Below are 23,060 nucleotides of genomic sequence, written 5' to 3'. Positions count from 1 at the left end.
GCTGTGGTCCTCCAGAGCCCCAACTGCAATTCCACAGAGTCCAAATAGAAGTTTTTTAGCCAAATCCCTTAAATGAGGAAGAAACTTTGTCATGCTACCACTAAGCAGCTGCTCAATTCACCCAACTGAACATTTGCCAACTTCATCCACAGAAAATCCTACAAAGTAATATTATCTCTAAATCCTTCAGGCAATTAAAAAAAAAATGCATGACTGGGAAACAGGACTGTGCAGAAAATGAACAGAGAAGCACTTTCATGCAGGGATCATCCTATGAGGTGCTCATCCCAGCTGAAGGCTAACTTAGATGCTTAGAAAGCCTTAGAACAGTTTCACAAGACCTGTAGCTGAGAAACCTTTCTGAATATGAGCAGACAGAGCTTTGGCTATCCAGCTGTTATATCCAGCACTTCTGAGAAGCACTACAGTTCGTACAGAAATCAAACGTACAGAGGCTTCTTTGAAATGACACAGCTTTCAAACAGCAAACCCACTTATTTTCTCAATAGGAAGAGCGGCTAGGAATTTTGGTATTCCTTAGCACCAAATTAGCAGGATGTAGCCTGACATGCATTTTAAGCAACACAGCAACAAAAAAAAGGCCTTTTGAGTTTAAGATTTTTTTTTTTTGTGAAATTGGTTCCTGATCTGTTCACCTTTCAGCTCTGAGGGACCTTGCTGGCATAATAGCAGAACAGCCTGGAGTGGAAGTTCCTTCCATTCTCCTGGCTTGAACGACTATCGCAGTGTAGCCTCAGAAAGGGGCAAAAATGCCTTAGCTTGAATATTGCAAACAGAAATCAGTTACACATTCCTTGCTTCCCACTTCATTAAGCAAAACAGATACTGGAAGAAACCCAAAACAAGCAACGCCTGAGCAGACCACAGACTGCTGGCAAATCATCAGCTAGAAAGAGCTCAAACAGTCACTTTTAAGATGACAGTGAGACCCAGCCCTTTTGCACAACTTTTTGTGTAGTTTGAAGCTTGCTTAATATCTGTTGACGAGAACAGCACTGGGGACAACAGGTACAGGTATCTCACATGGACCACACAGAAGCACTCGGTGCTAGCAGAGATACGGGCTGCTGCCTGGCTGCACTTGCCTCAGCGACGATCTCCCTATTGAGCAGCCACCACCACCAATTGCTGGCACTAACCCTGTTCCCAGATAATGTAAACAAGTTGAATGAAACCTGTTATAAGGGCAGAACTGTTAAGTCATTTCTCCAGCAAGCTTTTTCACTGTTGGGAGTTATCTGTCAGGTTAGTTGGTCAGATGACCCACGTTCGCAAGCAACCGCAGTTCTTCAGTGTACACCACCACCTTGTGGCCAGATGCCTGGAACTCCCGAAACTGAAGATATTCCGCAGTTTGAATTCTAAGAGCCTCGGAACGCCACGGACAGATCCTCAAATTACATGTCATCCTGTGTGAGCTGCTCACAATCTTGTTAATTAGCGGCGAAGAGGGAAAAGTACCCTACGTGCTAAGTGCTCTACCATTTCAGTTTCAAGGCAGCTTACCCACCATAAGTGTGAGCTATTTATATTTAATTCATGCTGTAACCAAAGAAAACTGCAACCTACTAGACAAATAAGACACAAGAGTTTGTATTTTTGACTTTGAATGCATCAAGACTAATACAGATTTCCCCTTTCTTACTTTCATAATGAAAAAGGAAAACTAAGACAATAAAGACTAATATGCTGAATTTCTTCTCCTGGTGCATTAAGTCTACTGATCTTAAAAACTGCCTCTAACTCCCCAAGTAAAAAGGTATTTACTTTAGCTGATGGGCAAACAACAAATTATACTAGAGATGAAAATCAAAAGCATTGCCCCTGCAGTAAACTGCACACAAGACTGTAAAAATACACAGCAAAATACTCTGAAAGCAATCTAAAAAGTGGGCAAATAACAAAGGACAGACAATGGGGAAGAAAAACAATGCAGCTAGAGAAGCTACACAGAACAAAAATCAAGACAATACTGTGTCTCAGATAGGACTAAGATGACTTACCTCTACCTGGAAATCGCTTATACTGTCATTAGGCAGATCAGCCAAGTAGGACAGTAAATCTGTTTATTGCTCCAGAAATTTCAAGTCTATATGAACTAACAGATAATTATGGATGCGTCAACTGAATGAGTTAACTGTCAAAGTGACAATGAGGCTCTGTTTGGCTTCCCCCTTCCACACGCTTACTGTTATAAAGACTCACCAACAGTTGTACCATCTTCACCCATAATGCACTTCATGGAGGTGATGATTTGCTCCACAACAGGAGGTGACATTGATGTTGCATACACAGCACTGTGAGAGTATGTCCTGAGGTAATCAATCAGTTCCTAGCAAAACACAAGAGGCATCAGATGTTGCATTCCCAGCATTTGGATAAATGTTGTGTCTTGTCTTAATTACAGAGTAGAAATGGCCACCACAAGAAACCTCTTTCAGAACACCACAGAAGAGAACAGGTAGCTTGAGGATTGATTTAACATTACAAGTAACAAACAGTTGAAAAGCGAACACCAGGGACATGACAACCCATAATTATGTCACAGGACAAGAAACCATGTTGATCAAACACAAATGCCTACGCCAGACTTAGCTCACACCACCAGCATTGGATTGCAACAAGGGGTTTGCATTACTCAAACCGTGCACAGGCCATGTTTCAAGAGTGTTTATTATAACAGTAGGAGTACAAAACAAATGAAATAATGGGGAGCAGGAGCCATAGGTGCTTATTTGTCATGCTCAATATAATTGTTTCCCCACAAAAGTCACCAAACAGGTGAACAGTTCATAAAATATTTTCTCCCATTTATCAGCACAACATAAATAAAGCAGCAGGTGCAATTTAAGAGTGCAAGAACCTCAGCCTACCCCTCCTGCATTTCCCAGTTTAACATACCCACTACACTTGTTAGAGGGCAAAAGCAGGTCATAGACAAACAAAGGACCAACACACCATAGATCTTGGCTGTTAGCTGTAACAAAACCACTCTAAAATACCCAGACCATTCCAGCAAAATAGTATAAAGACCAGCATGAATGCCAGGACACATTCTGCCTTCTACTACCATAAAATTAATAATGATGGCACCTTAGATAGAACAAGCCAGGAACATATTATAGAAATATGTGGAAGTGCTCAATTTTATGTTGCTCTCTGCCTGGAGTCAGAGTTGAATTAAAGGAAGTTGTAAACAGACTTTGAAATAAACCTGGTAAGAAGATTTAAGGCCTTTTACCTCTGAAGTAATCCCTCAAACAGAAGCTAAAACACGGTTGTGAAGGACTCTTAGCGGCTTCACCTTACACCAAGGAAGTTAATCCCACTGGCTCACTACCTTTGGAAAATGACTAATATGGATTAATTTTTTCTGGGGAAGATGTCTGAGTAATTTTAGTTCAACTGTAGTAAATTCCCAAAGAGGAACATCCACAAACCCCCATCTTTGCTTGGATGGGCTGAAGTAATTGTCACCACTATTATCTAAAAAATTACTGTCCTGGTAGGAAAATGGTAGAATTTTACTTTCAAATAAAGCTTAGAAGCCTCATCTGTGCAATTCGAGCACATGAGAAAGGGGGGACGTACGCAATTGCCTACATCATCCCTCCCAAAAGGAGGGGTTTGGTTTGGCAAGGGCAACACTTTCTAATGGTACTTTTCAATAGAAGACAGTCAGTAGCCCCCTCAAAAAAAAAAAAAAAAAAAAAAAAAAAAAAAAAAAAAAAAAAAAAAAAAAAAAAAAAAAAAAAAAAAAAGAAAATGGACAAGTGGAGAAGTGTCTTTAGAAAGCAAACTGCTTGAATCAACTCTACCCAACTCACATAAGAAGGGAAATTTCCTCCAAACAGGCTGAAAAACTTCAGCTTTTGGCATTTTTCCTGCAAGTCTCATTAAAAGTAACATTTAAGAAAGCCCTGCTTCCTGGCTCCTAGCAGTTCCTAAAAAGGTATTACACTGCTACTGTACATTCCGCAAACTGAGATCATTGCTGACCACGTGTAAACTATACAATTATGAGGTATTTTACCAGACTAGGCTATTCTGCATTGCACAGACTTCCACTGTACTAGACAGTACGTAAAATTATGAAACAAACAGACAATCAAGGTACTTAAGAAATAGATCAACTTTGAAATCCTTAGTGAAGGACTCTACCACCAGCCTGAAACAGCCATAAGATTCTCAGCTTTTTACCTTCTTGCCCCCAATGTATCCTCCAGCAGCTCCAAAGCTCTTGGTGAATGTCCCCATCATAACATCCACATCTTCAGGATTGAGTCCAAAATACTCCACTACACCCCGGCCAGTGGGACCCAGGGCACCTATACTATGAGCCTCATCAAGGTATAGATAGGATTTGTACTTCTTCTTTAGGGCAATCACTTCAGGCAAACGGACTATGGATCCCTCCATACTGTTGAGAAACAGAAATTCAGTGTGAGTTGATTTAATGGTTGGGGCCTCCTTATAGCACCTAAAGTCACTAAGCTTTCTTTTCTTCACTCTTTCAGTAATTATGAAAACATAAAAATTGCTAGACACATTGTGTTCTGCAGAGATAACCCCCCCCTTGCAACTCTACTTTCCCAGATCTCTACTTTCTACTTGTTTAACATCTCTGGGATGCTGACATATAGGTTAAATAGTAGCAGCAATGGTAAGTGAAGGCAAAGGAATGTGTTCAGTGACAATTTTTTAAATGAATTATCTCATTTTTACTTCCACCCTAACGTCAGCATTCTGATCTGACATCTACTTACCTGCTGTTTTTAAGAACTGACTAGGCTCTCATTGGTAGCACTCCAAAACATCCCATTTTGTGCTGGAAATCACTATGATTTAAATGCCTAACACAGCTAAGCCTACTACATGCTCCTATTCACTCTCAGCTCAAACATTCAGTTTGTGCAATTCTATTCACACTAGCATCATCTAGTGAGCACAGAAAGAATGGAATGGACAAGCAATTTAAGACCTCAGCTCTGATGTCAATAATCAGTTTAGATTAATCAATTTCTACAATCTAATCAGGATGTAGGAAGCATTGTGATAGCACCAGGTGCAGCTACAGGACTAGCAACAGAAAGTCCAGGATGTGAGACATACACAGCTCAATTTAATTCGCAGATGAGATTAATGAAATAACTATGAAGTGACAATATTCATAGTTTGATTTGGCAAAGGAACCCAAATACTAAGCAGCTAGATCTCACGTGGAGGGTCTTAGGAATACAAAGAATAGTTTGTACCTGTATATTCCTTCCACCAAGATAAGAATTTTTTTCCAGGGCCTCCGTGTACGAGGTTGCCCATGCACAATAGCATCTTTGAGCAGCTTCTCCAGGCTTTGCATATCTGCACCAGAAATTACTGTTAAATGGTACCAAAACAGCTACTAGCTTGAGCTTTGACATGACTAAAGACAGCAATACTCCAGAAATGCACAAATTGCTCCAGTGTGGAAGACAGACCATACATAAGTCAATAAGCATGGGCTTCATCTAGTTGCAGGCCCACAGATGAGATTAAAGGGAATGGGTGACTGTATGAACTCCAAGGAAGAATTTCATCATCCTAAGCTAAAAGCACAAGTTAGAGCATTAGGCATAAACAGCAAACAAGGAAGGAAAAAAAACACCAAAACAAACCAAAAAAACAAAGGAGGAAGGTATCTTATTGTGAAGAAAAGAGAAAGCAAGTTAGGTAGTAAGCATGTCCTATGGATAGAAATAACTAAAGAAAGAACAAGCAAGCTCAAGGATAATCAACTAAAGATAAGTAGAAGATAGACCAGAGTGCAGGACAAGAAGGGGAACAAGTGTACTTATTATTGCTTTGCTTTAAATTGAACGGACTGAAGGTGTGGAACAGGAATCTATTAAACCAAAAACAGAAAAGGAAGAAAAAAGAACCACCAGTGTAGGAAAAGGACAGTGCTCAGAATATCAGAAACTAGGCAGATGAAGTTGTTAGTAGTAATGCATTCTGTAATCTTACTAGCTTTGGCTATGAACACTTGACATGATCCTAGGAGACCTGGCTCGTGAGCAAATAAATACACATTAAATCAGTCCTGAAAAAAACACCCGAGGAAAGGAGTGGAGATGGAAGTAGTCAAACCATAAAAGCCGAAGTGCTGAGCAAGAGACTAGGCATAAACACTAGGGCATGAAAAAGAGCAGGAACGATCATGAAAAGAGGATTGGTAGACTAGGACAGCTGTAGCAGCAAGAGAAGCTTGTGAACTAGAACTAGACTAGAAATTCTACAGCAAAATAGGTGAGTTAATAGACTGTTAGAAGACAGCTAATGTTCAGAAAAAGACAAAGAAGTCAGCAGTTGAGGCCCTGCCTCCAACAAAACTCTCAAGAAAGAAAGGAAAAGTTTAGTGCGGTTACAAACAACAATGGAATATAAACTTCTGATCTCTCAAGAAAGAGGGAAAGACTGGGAATTTGGGTCTGACCTTAATAAAAAGGACAAGCTGCAGAATTAGATAGAAAAAAATTAAGACATTGAACAAGGATTTTAAGGGGGATTTTTCATTTTTTTCCCCATTATTTCTGAAAAGAATATGAACAAAGCCATTAACATCTCAGGAAAACAAAGTGAACTGAGGCAGCATAAAGTATAACAAGAGTTAGATGGAGAACACAAACATAACTATGAGTTGATCATGATCTTGACAGGCCACAATCATTGCTTGCATTTTACCTTCTGATTCTAATCTGCGATTCCATTCTCTTTCACAGATCCCCACCATCTATAACATTTCCACAATATCCCCCAATCTCACCACTGCTAGTTTGTACCACGTTCCCACAGATCATCTATTCTTCCTCATCACACAAGACCTTCTAAGTCCCTCTTGTACCCAGAACTATGTCAACCAGTGCTCTCTGAAATTCTGCAACTGGATGCAATCTTTAGAAGTATGTCTATACAAATGCAGAAGTCGAATGCAAAGCTTTTGTGATCTTGCGCAGCAATCAAGATTTATGAAGAATTAAAAAAAATATATAAAAAAAAAATCACTGAATGTTACAATACACTCTACACTTCTGTAAAGAAAATTATTCAAACAATAGAGAATAAGAAAGAACACAAAAAGAAACAATAAGCACAGCAGAGAATCTACTATAAAGTAGGACAAAAAGGAAAATAACTGCAGCCACCCGAGCTTTGCTGTCACCACCACACACTTCAAAGAGAGCAAAAGAGTCATCGTGATGTCAGAGACATAGAAAGAGTATTAGGAGTGGCTGAAGAATGAAGGTAGTGGCTTTACAAATCAAGGGCAACCAGGTACCTCTTTCACCGAGAATAAAAGAAGAAAACCCTTCAGATTTTTAACCTGAAAATACGTCTAAATATCAGTTCTTTGGAGGAAGCTGAAACTAGCAAAGTGAAAATTCTGCCTATTTTGCAAAGAAATACTTAAAGCACGTAACTCAGTGAAATTAATCTATGCTTCACATCCCAAAAATTCCTTTTGTACTACATCGTACTAATGCATGGTTGTCTAATTTAGCTAGGATATCTGCATTCATAAGCTTTTGTTACTATAACATCATGTCAGCATCTGGTCCTAAAATTAAACTTTTTTACCCTCCAAACTGTAACCTAGACCACTAGAAGATTGCATTACTATGTGACACAGACTGTTAGAACAGTCTAACCACGCTGAGCTATTCAAGTAACAAGAAGCCACGTTAAAACACTAGTGCCCCTAGACTTGGCAAAGGGCAGCGTGTTCCTCTTCACATTCAGAAGATGTAAGCCAGAACAGCTTCAGGATAAAAGTGTTATTAGCTGAGACTGAACATACAAAAAAAAATATCCAATTCAGGATGATTACATTCTCAGTAGCAGCAGTTTTCTGACCTTTCAGATAACCAGCAATTGATTTCCTTGCATGAAATTGGATTTCTAACCATTAGAATATATAAGAGATTGTATCTGATCTACAGCATCTGCAGAAAGGCAGAGTTCACCATCTGATACTTACTGTTGTGCTTAAAGATTCGAATAGTTGCGCCTGACAGTCTTGCTCCAAGCACTAGTGACGCATGATTCAGTTCATCACTCAAAATCAGACAGCCCTGAGTTAGAAGGGGAAAGAGGATGATATTGAAAAGGTTGTTTCACAGCCAGGCATATAATACCTTTCAGCTCAGAACCGCTTAGAAATCATTTAAAAAAGAAAATGAAAACATGTATTTCCAACATAAATGCAGCTAGTCCAGGCAAGACTTGCTAAGAAACAATTTGCAGCCTTACTATGGCAAATAAAAACACACAACTGCTGTTAACTGGAAGAACCACTTAGGTTTCACTTTCCCCAGAAGTCCTGCAGCTGAATCTGCCTCAATATTTCATGTTGATGCTTAGTTCTCATCCTCCCATGCAGCCAGGTAAAACAGAGAGCAGAGCAGCTTGCCGCAGTTCACTCAGCAAGTCTACAGTGGTGCTAGGAAACAGGCCAAATCCTAGATTAAAGACCTTATCACAAAGTTGCACTATTTCTTCTATTAGGAGGTAATCACTGACTAAACCCACCTGTGCTCAGTCATACCAAAGGGACTAATTTTCTTTAATGAAGCACTATTAAGTACTTTGTAGATGGAGGTAACATACAAACAATTTTATACACTGTAGGTATCACAAGTATAAGAATTTACAAAGTGGAAAAATACATAAATGAAATATAGGGGAGATAATTCACTACACAGGGACAAAGAATTCCATTAGGGTAGTAGAATTAGGTTAACAGTGAATCATTTTCACAAAAGACGAAACAGTTCCAGTACTTGCACTATTTTGGTCTGAGCAGGAGCTAAGAGAACATCTATTTTGCATCAGCAGATGTAAACAAAGAGAGCTCTTCCATTTCATTTTCAGATAAGTGAAATAAACGTAGTTTGAGAAGCAGGACATTGAGGCTGCATTATGTACTGTTTTACAGGGCACACAGTAGATATCATCAGACTTTACATTTGACCTTCTTACCCTCAAATAGTTTTTCTACTAGGATTTTGTTCCTTCAAATGAAGGATCTTTCAGCTGTCGCTCAAAGACAATAAATCCTGCATATACCAACTAGCAATTCAGCTGTGTGTCTCATGGACACAGTCAATGTCTCAAGAGCATCAAAATACCTTCAGCCAATGAGCCTGTTAATCAGCCACCATTTCATACACTAATGTGTAGCCTGAGGAAGTAAACCTTAACATGCCAGGCACTCTCCGAGAAAGAGGGCAAGATCTGGACTGCTATTGGTCCCACGGATGCTGTTTCTTCCAAAGATTTTTGCCAAAGTTAGAGATGCACACTGTAGCTTGTAGTTTCCATAGACAATACCTGCAGGGGTTGCCACCGCGGAAAACCAAAACCAAACAAGTAGCTTCCAGCAAACCCAACCAGCAAAATCTTTGTTAGATGAGCTTTTGTCAGTGACTGAAGCCATACCTTGCCAACTAAAGCAGGAATGTTCATAGAGTTGGTTGCAAACCCCATTCCATATGCCATTGCAGATTCCACACCTAGGAATCTGGCAACTAGCTTTTCCAGCTCCTCATGTTTGTCCAAGTTTCCTGCAGATAAAACAAATGAGAAATTTGGAGTGAGAAGCTTTCACTATTGCTACATTCTACAAGAAGAATTTCTACCAACCAGGCTGCTCTTTATATAAGGCCCATGAGGGAACAGTGGGAAAAAAAATAAATATAAAAACACAAGTGAGCGAACTGCTGTGCCATGTAAACAAAACCAAGCAAGTCAATTTGTCTTCACTAAAGTAAAAGCTTCTTTATTGATTAGTCTGAGGTTCAAAAGCTGGAACAAGTAATGTTTGAGACCTGAAATCAGATTACAGCCTTTGAAACACACATTTGAGAGACATCCTATCTTGCACAAACTTACCCATCTCCTGCCTAGTGCTGCACACCCCAGCTCCATACTGGGATAAAACTTTAGCTGCTGCTTCTTGGCAAGTCCCAGCCTTCTGTGCAAATCCAAGGTAGTTGTAGGAACCCATATTAATAATGTCCTTTATCACTCTCCCCGTATACCTGTTTTAAAAACACCACGTTAGGACACTCACAATTAAAAAGATTAACTACACCAGAAGATTCTTATTTCAGTTTCTTCGAATATACACTGAAATGTTAAAAACCAACCAATGAATTATTTCAGTACTGCCCCTCAAACTGAAATGATCAGTAAAAAATATGCTTTCTCTATCTTACGGTCTCAAACTAGCTCCCACAAAAGCTTACATTAAAAGGCACATTTGCTATCATATCTAACATTGCTTGAGGCTTCTCAAACCAATTGTTTATTCTCTGGCATGTCCCCCCCTCCATCCCAGAAACACGTAACTTTCTTCTCAATTACAAAATAAGATCTCTAGATCAATTAACTTGGCAGCCCCTCAAGCAGGATATCCTCCAACCACAGAAAGGAAACACATCTGGCACTGCTGTGCTAACAATACGTGACAGAGATTAAGGAAGAAGCTCAGTGGAAAAAACCTTTTAATTATTTTGCCCTTGAAAGCCAAGGAGAGACATGACTAGTTTCACCAAGTACTGTGCTGCAAATCTCTTCACATCGAACTTGTCTTATGTCATCTCCAATTTGTAAAAATCCTTGTCCTTGCATTTCTGATTTTGTTTCTACAGACTACTTCAGTTCTGACTCAAAACAATCTTGTTAAACTCAGTTTCAGGCAGCAGTGTTTACTTCAAGTGTCAGGAATTATTCTAAATCAACACAAAGTCATAAGTAGCAGTGCAATCCAAAGAATCTGCTCCAGGTTCCAGTCATCACACATAGAAGTACTAATTTTATTATAGGTGTATGCCCATGAAATCTTAACACAGTCACGAGCCTTAGTGAGTAGCCAAAAGATAACACAAATAATCACCTCGGTGGCCAGATGTGTTTCAAAAGAGCAAAATTCATTGATTCAAGCTGCTGGAAAGCTCAAAACAAACACAATTCACTACTCCTTTAATCTCACAGCCTGCAACTTGCTCTCATAGTCCCTTCTAAAGATAGTTGTTCGAAGCCTTTTCTTCAATTTTGACTCACGTGAAGGTCCAGTTATAGTCATGGGAAACTCTCTCCATCATGTCCACTTTGGCCCCTGGCACACTGCAGATGGGACGGTTCCAGCTGTCCCGAATGCGCATGTAGAGGTTTCTGTTGTAGAAATTTTCAAAGTCCTGGTACAATGGGACAAAATCCTGAAACACATCATAAGCACTCAAAGTAAATGGAAAATATGTATTACAGCAAGCTAGGAGTATGAGGAATTAGTTGTTTCTGTCATGTGGGTGCAATTTATAAATGAAAAAAAATAAAGAAAATTCAAGAAAAAATTAAGAGTTGTTCATTACAAGCACTGAAACCAATTCAGCCCAAAGAGGTTTCAATCCTTGAAATACGTGCCAGTGCAAAATTATTTGAAGGTGTGACAGCAGCAAAACTGAGGAAATTCATCTTCTAGTGCAAAATCAATCTGCAAGATGTGATTTCCAAACTTTTTCAACCTGCAAATCTACCATGCCCCCAAGATTTCCTCAACAGTAGGTGCTTATTTGTATATAATTTAGGTAGCTTAACCTAAAAGCCATCAACCACAACTAGAAAAAAACCAAACACCACAATCATAGCATTAGGTCATGCTTCGAGTTAGAAAGCCTCAAAGAATGTGTATGAGAGGGAGTGCTGAAAGCAACACAAACTGAATTGGGAGCTCTAATGACACAATGAGGTCTTGTTTGAACTCAAATGGGACTTGAAATACCTTGGCTCTCTTTCCAGCTCCTGCTGGGTAGTTGAGGAGAACATCTCTCAAAACATATAATAACCTCCTTCGTGAAATGCATGGGCATCTAATCTTCGCAAGAGATTTGTATTCAACCATCAGAGTTAAGCAGAGCAAAGGAACATGCAATTGTTTTTTTGGCACCAAACAGTATGCACTCCTCCACCGAATACACAAAGAATGCAACAACTGAGGTATTCTGCCATATTTTATACCGTACATAAGAAATGTATTTAATTTAGTAGCACTAGCATTATTATAGAGGTTACCGTTAGAACTTCCCACAATTTTTTGTTCTGAATCCAAGCTAGGAAGCTACATTACACCTCTCTCCTTCACAGCTTATCAGCTCTTAAGTTCCACAGGATTTCTTTGCATGAGCATTTCCTGAATTCTAGCTTCCCTTCCAACGTTTTTCAGGAAAAGTAAGTGACTGTCTTGAACGGATAACACATGAGAACGCCAAACTAACTGTGACAGCAAGGACGTCTGAGCACTCAAGAACATTTTTTTTTTTTTCTGCCTACTTAAAAGACTCCAAAGTCTTGAGATTTTCTTATTACTATGCAATTAAAAGGAAGTTTGACATTCAGTAGTGACAAGAATGCATAATTCATTTGCTACTGTTGAGGAAAAAAAAAAAGTGCCTTTTTAATAATCTACAAAGGGAAAAAGTAGGATTTATGACAAAGGTAAGAGCCAGCACAGCATTTCTTCCTGTTTTTCACAAGAGAAATACAAACATGGTGAGGAGCATTTTATTTTTGGTGACAGGATAAGCAAGACAGAATGACCAAATATTACAGTGCCTGACATTCGTACCACTGAATCAAAACTGGGAGCATTTATGCCAGCTTTTTAATGACAACTCAAACAAATGGACACTGAAAAGCTTTTATTTACAATGCTCAACTGCAGGAAGAGTACTTTTTTTTTTACCTTCCTATTTTAATGATTTAACAATTTTGTCCTTTCAGTTTGGAGTAAAGGAACCATCTAGATCCACCCCTTTGCATCCTCCTACCAGAAGCCGCACAGTCCAAAACGTGCCAATTTCTATGCGGACATAGTTGCACCTAAGCCCCCTTCTGATTTGCCTGTGCATAGTGACATGATGAAAAGGCAAAGACATTAATTTTCATCATTTGAACTAGGAAAAAAACAAACCAAATTTAGCCAGTGATCACTCCTCCAGAGAATCACAAGTATGTCCTTTCTCAGCAAAGACAGCAGAAACAAGATTTCTATGAGCTAAGACACATGGAAGGGCAATTATTTCTTATACTTTAAAGTGTTCTCCACTTAAGTACAGTGTTGCATTATTTCACATGTACCAAGTCTTCTCTGAAGGTCCTTTGTCAAAAGAGGTTAACAGGGGTAGTAGGTCAGCTACTACAAAGCCATAATCCTCTATAAAATCATTAGTTTTCTGAAGTAGCTATACAGCTCCATCCTTTTTCTATCTCAGTGTCTCATGCTGTTCCTGGCAGAAAGTGGGTTTCAAGGCTGACAAACTGGTCACTTTTACAACAGAGAAAAACATCTGGGTATTGACAAATGCATTCAAGAGCTTCCTCCATCTATGAAAAGTTACACAGCTACAAAGTGGCGATGGGCATGAGAGTATTTGCAGCAATATCCTGAGAAGATCCCAATTTGTGAAACAAATTCAAAATAATTATCTACAAGTATCTGAATCCCTTTGCTACATCATTTGCAAAGGGGTGAAGAAGTGCAAAGATCAAAAAGAAACTGGCACACTGGAAGATCAATACTTGAGGGGCATGTACTTGTTATGCCTAATTATGATCTACTGAGATCCTTTTAAGCATTTTCAACTCCTCTTAACCGTCTTTGTACGAGAATTCAGCTCTGCAGTAGTTATCCAAGCACACTGTGTGAGCCAGGAAACAATTGAGACTTAAGCCAAGGTTCTTGGCTAGGAGCGGAGGCTGGAAATGAGTCATTATACCGACTCAAGCAGGTATGCCTGGGCTGATACAGTCCAATCTCACCTTGGATAACTCATCAGATAAAGCATATTTTATTTTGAAACCCAAGCTGACAAAGCAGGAAGAGTAACAAGCTCCACTGGTGAGATAAAGACAACCACCTCAGCAGGCTGACACCATCAAGAGTTATAACACAAGTATGATTTTACAAGTCAACAATATAACAAAGTTTAAAGCGACTTAACTGTGAAGTAGAGAAGTTCTCTGAACCTAATGATTTATGATAAGGAAAAAAGGTGTCAACAAGAATTCAAGGAATAAACAACTATGGGTAAGGGAACTAAGGCCTAATACAGGACGCTAGTCTTAGATTTTGGGTGTACCAAGCTGTAAGATTATAGCAAGGAGCTCTAAGAGGCATCAGTTTAATGCCAGGCCCTGTGTTGTCCATATCCCCCTCAATATACCACCCTCATCTAACTCTTATGAGAAAGTTCCTTGAAATAGGACAGGCAGGAGGCATTACCTTGGCATAAATCAGAACTGGATTGTCAATTTCCTCAGTAATCCTAACCCCACAAAGAGGTTCTCATGACCCATGCATCTGAGAACACAAAAAAGAGAAATGGTAGGGATATAATGCCTTTTTGGAGTTTGAGAGTGCTCTTTTGGAGCTGGTGTACAAGACTAGATGGTCTGCCTGGTTGGTTTGGGGATTGGTTTTTTTGTTTGTTTGGTGGTGTTGTGTCCACGTCCCCATCCCTCCCCGATCTTTCTCCAGCACAGCATTTCTTCCTGTTTTTCACAAGAGAAATACAAACATGGTGAGGAGCATTTTATTTTTGGTGACAGGATAAGCAAGACAGAATGACCAAATATTACAGTGCCTGACATTCGTACCACTGAATCAAAACTGGGAGCATTTATGCCAGCTTTTTAATGACAACTCAAACAAATGGACACTGAAAAGCTTTTATTTACAATGCTCAACTGCAGGAAGAGTACTTTTTTTTTTACCTTCCTATTTTAATGATTTAACAATTTTGTCCTTTCAGTTTGGAGTAAAGGAACCATCTAGATCCACCCCTTTGCATCCTCCTACCAGAAGCCGCACAGTCCAAAACGTGCCAATTTCTATGCGGACATAGTTGCACCTAAGCCCCCTTCTGATTTGCCTGTGCATAGTGACATGATGAAAAGGCAAAGACATTAATTTTCATCATTTGAACTAGGAAAAAAACAAACCAAATTTAGCCAGTGATCACTCCTCCAGAGAATCACAAGTATGTCCTTTCTCAGCAAAGACAGCAGAAACAAGATTTCTATGAGCTAAGACACATGGAAGGGCAATTATTTCTTATACTTTAAAGTGTTCTCCACTTAAGTACAGTGTTGCATTATTTCACATGTACCAAGTCTTCTCTGAAGGTCCTTTGTCAAAAGAGGTTAACAGGGGTAGTAGGTCAGCTACTACAAAGCCATAATCCTCTATAAAATCATTAGTTTTCTGAAGTAGCTATACAGCTCCATCCTTTTTCTATCTCAGTGTCTCATGCTGTTCCTGGCAGAAAGTGGGTTTCAAGGCTGACAAACTGGTCACTTTTACAACAGAGAAAAACATCTGGGTATTGACAAATGCATTCAAGAGCTTCCTCCATCTATGAAAAGTTACACAGCTACAAAGTGGCGATGGGCATGAGAGTATTTGCAGCAATATCCTGAGAAGATCCCAATTTGTGAAACAAATTCAAAATAATTATCTACAAGTATCTGAATCCCTTTGCTACATCATTTGCAAAGGGGTGAAGAAGTGCAAAGATCAAAAAGAAACTGGCACACTGGAAGATCAATACTTGAGGGGCATGTACTTGTTATGCCTAATTATGATCTACTGAGATCCTTTTAAGCATTTTCAACTCCTCTTAACCGTCTTTGTACGAGAATTCAGCTCTGCAGTAGTTATCCAAGCACACTGTGTGAGCCAGGAAACAATTGAGACTTAAGCCAAGGTTCTTGGCTAGGAGCGGAGGCTGGAAATGAGTCATTATACCGACTCAAGCAGGTATGCCTGGGCTGATACAGTCCAATCTCACCTTGGATAACTCATCAGATAAAGCATATTTTATTTTGAAACCCAAGCTGACAAAGCAGGAAGAGTAACAAGCTCCACTGGTGAGATAAAGACAACCACCTCAGCAGGCTGACACCATCAAGAGTTATAACACAAGTATGATTTTACAAGTCAACAATATAACAAAGTTTAAAGCGACTTAACTGTGAAGTAGAGAAGTTCTCTGAACCTAATGATTTATGATAAGGAAAAAAGGTGTCAACAAGAATTCAAGGAATAAACAACTATGGGTAAGGGAACTAAGGCCTAATACAGGACGCTAGTCTTAGATTTTGGGTGTACCAAGCTGTAAGATTATAGCAAGGAGCTCTAAGAGGCATCAGTTTAATGCCAGGCCCTGTGTTGTCCATATCCCCCTCAATATACCACCCTCATCTAACTCTTATGAGAAAGTTCCTTGAAATAGGACAGGCAGGAGGCATTACCTTGGCATAAATCAGAACTGGATTGTCAATTTCCTCAGTAATCCTAACCCCACAAAGAGGTTCTCATGACCCATGCATCTGAGAACACAAAAAAGAGAAATGGTAGGGATATAATGCTTTTTTGGAGTTTGAGAGTGCTCTTTTGGAGCTGGTGTACAAGACTAGATGGTCTGCCTGGTTGGTTTGGGGATTGGTTTTTTTGTTTGTTTGGTGGTGTTGTGTCCACGTCCCCATCCCTCCCCGATCTTTCTACAGTGTAACATTTGTACACCAAAAAGACCACTTGAATTTCTCATGGAAATTAAACGTTTTGAGTCTTTGAACCAAGAAAAAACATTTGAAGAGGGAGGGGGGGAGTGAAAAAAAGAAATAATCTATCAATCCAAACTATTTCAAATTTTTGGCATATGCAGGCATAGTGCTGTGCTACAAGTGTCCTGCTGCTGGAAGCAATCATTGTCACCTTTAAATGGCCTTCAGAGCTTACTGTTATTTTTCCACCAGTTCTCATCCTGTTTCAGATCCGACACTCTTTTTAGCCATAACAGACCTTAAGAATATCAGTCCGAGATGGAACAGCTTCATTTGGAGGAAAAATATTCTAGGAGTGAACTGATTCTTTGAGCAATCTTCAGAGTAAGAACAGTCAAACAACTGTGAAGGTTATACAAAGGAGAGAGCAAAAGCAGCATATTCTTTTATTTGAATTCTTATGAACATGGAGCTAAGAAATCCTGAATAGCTTAATTTCTGTTGATTTAAGCCTAGAACACAACCCCTACTAGTGAGGTGGTGCCTGATGAAGAAACCTAAGTAATAGTGGTCTCCCAGAAGCCTGAAAGGCAGAGCAATTTCAAGAAAGACTGAAACAAGGGAAGAATAAAATTCTCCCTTCGGGTGCAGCACCTTAGGTGATTTGGGAACCCAAGGTTTCATCATCCTGTAAATTAATACTACAACAAGTGAAGGTCATAATGACAGCTTTGCAACCATTAGCTTGGGGCACAGTGACATGCAAAGGCGGTGATTACGCTGCTTTTAGAGCCAGGTTTTCACAGCATTGCACCTAAGCTAACAAATGGTGCCATAAGCACCAGCCGGGCTTATCTGCAATTCACATAATGCATTCCCTGATAACACAAAACTGACTCTGGAAACCAAGCAGACAATTGCAACAAATTTCAGGCTTCTAGAAGGAAGCAGAAAGACTAGTTCCATCTCAATGCCATGTGAGTCAAGAAAAAGTGGAGCAATAACTGGGGGTAGCCTTACACCATCAAGCTGATGAGCTATACAGATGCTAAGACAACATTGAGCAAAACACTTCAGTTTACTGCCCCTGAGATACTCCTACAGCTGGATTCCTGTGAAAAAGTGTTTGAAAACCCCAGGTGATTGAAACATGTTCTAACTGGGCAAGGTAGTGAGCATAAAGAGGTTAGTGGAGAGAGTCCAGCAGAGGGCTACAAAGATGATCACGGCAATGAAGCACCTCTCTTGGGAGGAAAAGCTGAGAGACCTGGGGCTGTTTAGCCTGGAGAAGACTTGGAGGGGATCTTATCAGTGCTTATAAATATCTAAAGGGCAGGTGTCAAGAGGATGGGGCCAGGTTCTTTTCAGTGGTGCCTGGTGACAGGACAAGGGGCAACGGACACAAGTTGGGACACAGGAAATTTCATCTCAACATGAGGAAAAACTTCTTTACTTCAAGGGTAACAAAGCACTGGAACAGGCTGCCCAGAGAGGGAGTCTCCTTCTCTGGAGATATTCAAAACCCGACTGGATGTGTTCCTGTCCAGCCCCTTCTAGGTGAACGTGCTTTGGCAGGGGTGGACTAGATGACCTCTGAAGGTCCCTTCCAGCCCCTAACATTCTGTGTTAGTTACCGTATCCATTTGCACAGTTGCTCCCATACACAAAACATACAAGGTATCAACAGGCAAATCAGATCAAAAAAAAGGTAGAAGCAGTGTTTTCACCCTGCCTATAAAATCCTACAGGCCTTCTGCAGATACATACATTGTATGACCAGACATTACATTAAATTGCCTAAATTGATTCCAGGGTAATGGAGAATTGTTAATCTTGCTGCCTACCCATGCCTAAAACAGACTGATAACACTTCAGAGAGGATGTGCTACACAACACTGGTTTCCAGGAAAAGCCCAGTTGGATATATTTTAAACAAAGCCAAAACCCATCAGACTATTTCCTGGAAATCAGTACTAGCAAAGCCTGCCCCTTTTGACCCTTTTGTGTTCCAACTATGAGTGAATATTAGGTTTTCCTGGAATCATTAATTTCAATGCAAGGCTTTCATAAATTGCAAGGAATTTACCCACCCTCAGAGTCAGTCCAAATATAGACCTGCTGGAAAGCCTGCTCTTTAAATTAATTTGGTCACTTCTGGTTTCTAGTTCTGATGCACAAACTAAGATTACAATACTAAACGACGATTTAAGCAAGGATTTTCTCTACTGAAATAAACTGCCCTCCAAAATACACAAAAAATGAAGGTGGCTTTTTTTGTGTTTGTTTTTAATACTATGCTTTGGACATAAGTTTACATTATGCTTTTAGCTGTGATCACCTTCAGAAACACACCACAGAAAATTCACATACTTCAATTCCGTGACTTTCAGGATAAGCTCATTCAGCCCTTCACGAAATACTTCCTCACAGTACGTAATTTTGTTTTGCTCACAAAGGAGGTCATCACACGCTGTTCAGCTACCCCCACTGCCTTTGCTTTGAGCTTTTCACCTAAGCAATTATTAACTATTTCAAAAAATGTTTGATACTTAAGAAAATCATAATCATCTAGCCGCCTCTATAGAATTTAAATAATAAAAATGTTACTTTCCACACAGAGGTCAAAAGTCCGCCAGAGCAACCCCAGGGCTCCTGTGATTTGCATGTATTAATAGAAAAAAATAATCATGAGTTTCAAGCCTTTGCTGCGCACCAATATCTGCATTCCCTTACCAAAACATGATTGGGCTGTCAGCCAGCAGGCTGAGAGATTTAAATATTTGAAAATCTCTGAGAAACAGTTTCAAAACAAATCATTGAGTGTATCCCCCCCCTCCCCGCACGAAAATAAAGCCTGGCTCCCACACTAGATACACTGCAATGTGCTCTCATCAATTCATTTGCAGGCAAACAAAGCTCAAAGCAGCAGAGTATGAGGATAAGTACTGTATGTTCTAGACTTCACGTGACCCCTTTTCTATTTGCCTGATTATCAGAAACAGCTACTCGAACCTAAGCACTAGAAACGTGATTTGGGGAAGTACACTAGGCTGAGATTTCTTCAACGCCAAAATGTTTTTAAACAGGATTTCCTATTTTTCATTCTTACGCAATATTCACTGGCAATTCTTACTAGCTCCATCCACAGACATCCTATGTACAGAGCAAAACCAGAACACATGCATCTCTTCCCTGCAAGCCACAACCAACACACTAACTCAAAGGGTTTCAAGCCATTTGTCCAGCAGGTATAAGGTTAAGCAAATGTCTTTCAGGGTAAGATGCAGTGTTAATTTATAAAAAAAAATAAAAGCTAAATTTCTTTTAGAAATAGCATAATCAGTTCATAACAAACTCTGTGCTTCCATGTCCTCTCTGACAATCTTCACAGAAAGACTAGTATCAGTAATGTATTCCCAAATTAGACCTACTGCCAGAGTTCCTCCTTTTGTACACTCTCATGTAAGAGTCATGGCTTCTCCCACAGAAAAGGATTCCCGTAAGCAGTTTTGCACCTTACATACTGGTAACACAACAAGCTTTTCTTAAACCTGTGCAATAGAAATTTAACAACTACAGTATAGAGTAACTGCACCAACACTTCAGTTACCTCTTTATAATCCTCAAGTACCATGAGTACAGACCAATAATTAAACCTTAATTCTTATGACCTGGTAGATTTCTGCAACTATTTGTAACTTTTTGCAACTAGTTCGACTATTCTCTCCTGTATCAACTTCTAAAATACAGGGGTGTCACGTTCTCAGGTGACATTAACCAGAGTAGCTCAAATGACATAAATGAACACATCAAATTTCAAGTTGAAATTTAGTCAGCAATCCTTAGTGGGATACTGTAACCGTTAAAAGGAATCCAAGATTTTTATTCCCAGATTCCAGAAGTCAGTTTTGGAAATAGTGTGAACAAACTACCGTACTGTATGAAATACCTTTTCCTCATTAAACTCCTATGAGAATGTTTCTGTTTTGGAATTAAGTGCCTCACTATGAATCAGCTTAATTCTACCTCACAATGCTCACACAAAGAAGATACTGTGAAGTAATTTTAGGTATTGGTTAGTTTACTGCATCTTAGCTAATCTACTGTGAAATGACATGCACTTCACTCCAGTGCTCCCTCCAAAAAGAGACTCCAAAGAAACCTTCCTTGTTTTTCCTTCCCCTCTCTCAGCCTTGATTATTTGTTTGCATTACTGCGATGTCCTTACCGCCCCTCCTATTTTCTGCTAGCCTGAAAACAGCAACGGGAAAACAAACTCCCTTAACATTTTATAAACCAGATTGGCTCCCCAAAGCGGTTGAGAAAAACAGAACCCTCATCAGCAAGAATAAGCCAATTTACTCCACCTTTCCAGCAAAGCTGACTGGTGTTCACACTGTGCTAAAAGGGCTCACATTAAATGTTAGCAGGAAGTAGCTTGCGAACTGCAAGGTTAAACAGTAGCTCTCTTAACAGTAATTAATTCCTGGGGGGAATAAAGGCCTCTAAAAATATTCTAGAACTATTCAAAACTAGGAGACCAATTGCTGAAGCAGGCAAGACTTTTCACCTGGTAACAGAGGCTCTTGTGAATAGGTCTTATTACGAATTAATTCTTTTTAATTGCTATGAGCGAGTCAGCAGTCAGTACCTTAGATTACTCACCAGCTAACCTGCTGGTGTTCTGGACTCCAGATGAATTTAAAGTCATCCAGCTTACGCTCTGGTTCTCATCCATAAGCTTTTATTTGTAACTGCTTAGGCTAAAGAGAATTAATAGCTTCCAAACCAAAACAAAGCCACCAGAGCAGCATCAGAAAACCTCCCACTGTTGTTAAACTCAAACCAGATCCTTTGATACGCGCTTCTTTAGCTGCTGATGCTGGTGCATGCAGCCTCTCTCCCTCAAACCCTTGTTTCTGTGGCTGGGGCACCTCTGAGCATGTTGATATAACCGTTGAACCAGATCTGGGAACTGCTCCACCAAAAAAGAAAAAAAAACCAAACTAAAAACTATTATCTTGTTTAACAACACAGCAGTACTAGCATAATATTTGGGGCATTCAGAAGACAAGATTAACAGCTGAATACTTTGAACATCATCAATCCCCAAAGAAATGCTCAAGCCATAGCCTCAGCCGCTTCATTTCCTACTGACCATTATTTGCCAGTGGTTACCTTTTGTTCTTCTCTTTCTGTTGCATTTTGACACTTCTCAATCTTCCACTGCCGCATGAAATCTCGCAGATATCCAAAGAGAGTGAGAACACCGTATCCAACGTAGGTCAGCACAGCAACCAGCATCGGTGTTTCTTCAAAATCTTCATTGAAAGGCCTTTTGTATAATCCTCCATTGGGCACAATATGATTTATCTATAATAAAAAATTTAAGAGAGGCAGTTGTGAGACATTCATTCAAGAAATGACAGATAGGCATTTCAGAGTAGCCCCTGGCCCTCTGATCAGCTATAAACTCTGCATCCCCAATGCCCAGCTCAAAGTACCTCCAGCTAGGTTCAGCCGTTACCGACAAACACTGGCAAGTCTCCATATACGAGGCTGCTAAGTTGTCGATATAACCAAAGTCACAGTTACCAATTTAGTGTAGTTTAAAGATCTCATTAAAGTTCTTTGTCTTGTGAAGCTACACAGAGAGCATTGCTTACATCCAGGCCAACCAAAATGAAAAAACTGCCTTCGCTCTTCACCAAGAACAAGGCAGGCACAAATAACAGCACAGTGAGGCTTCCCAGGCTCACTACATGGAAAAACCAAATAGAAATTAATCATTTTATTACACTGAACAATGTATTCTCAGGATTGTAAGAACTGAAAAAGTGGCAGGAAAATATCAGAACAGACTGAACTCTGGAAGCCTATATTACTGCAACAAAACAAGCATAATTTATGTGTCTCCACAGCCATTAGCCTAAGGATGCTGATGTAAACACTGTACTCATCCATGAGGTGGACATGACACTACAGACAAAAAAGTCATTGTATACACAGTCTCAACATTGCATATATGTCAGCACACAGAACAAAGCAAGGCTTTCTGCATAAAATCCACACCAAAAGTCCTCTTGCTACTTACATACCGTCTCCTGAAGATAAGAGCTTGACTGGTTGTATAATGCATGTTATATAGCGCGGGTCCATTTCAAGAATGATTACATTCTCGTAAATGCATAATATTTGTGACTATGACAGAAAAACTTCACAGCTACAAGGCAGGAGCTCACTCAACATTGTGTGTGGAAACATCATGGTCTTAACTAGACTACTTGTTAAAAGAACTAAGTTAAAGATCAGATCTCAAAACACAGAAACGCAGCCATTAGATGCAAATTGCTATCTGTATTCCTAAAAATTACAGAATAGGTACCCAACAATGGAATAGCTACATGTGAAAGAATACTCTCCCAAGATATAAACCCCCT

At 39.7% G+C, this 23,060-nt stretch overlaps 1 protein-coding gene across 1 annotated transcript in view; it reads right to left on the bottom strand.

Moving 5' to 3' along the window:
* Positions 1-21,989, bottom strand: part of SPTLC2 (serine palmitoyltransferase, long chain base subunit 2) — a 64,775-nt gene extending 42,786 nt beyond the window's left edge. The window contains exons 1-8 of the mRNA XM_014941947.1: positions 21,799-21,989; positions 11,122-11,276; positions 9,949-10,097; positions 9,496-9,620; positions 8,036-8,129; positions 5,277-5,382; positions 4,222-4,441; positions 2,227-2,353 (exon numbers count right to left, since the gene is read on the bottom strand). Of these exons, the coding sequence (XP_014797433.1) occupies positions 2,227-2,353; positions 4,222-4,441; positions 5,277-5,382; positions 8,036-8,129; positions 9,496-9,620; positions 9,949-10,097; positions 11,122-11,276; positions 21,799-21,924 (1,102 nt within the window). The 5' untranslated portion in view covers positions 21,925-21,989. The remainder of the gene's footprint in view (positions 1-2,226; positions 2,354-4,221; positions 4,442-5,276; positions 5,383-8,035; positions 8,130-9,495; positions 9,621-9,948; positions 10,098-11,121; positions 11,277-21,798) is intronic.
* Positions 21,990-23,060: the final 1,071 nt, after the last annotated feature.

Source organism: Calidris pugnax, unplaced genomic scaffold, assembly GCF_001431845.1.
Source record: "Calidris pugnax isolate Ruff unplaced genomic scaffold, ASM143184v1 scaffold56, whole genome shotgun sequence".
Classification (NCBI taxonomy): domain Eukaryota; kingdom Metazoa; phylum Chordata; class Aves; order Charadriiformes; family Scolopacidae; genus Calidris; species Calidris pugnax.
The sequence above is the reverse complement of the archived record's forward strand: the minus strand, read 5'-3'. Positions and strand labels throughout refer to the sequence as shown.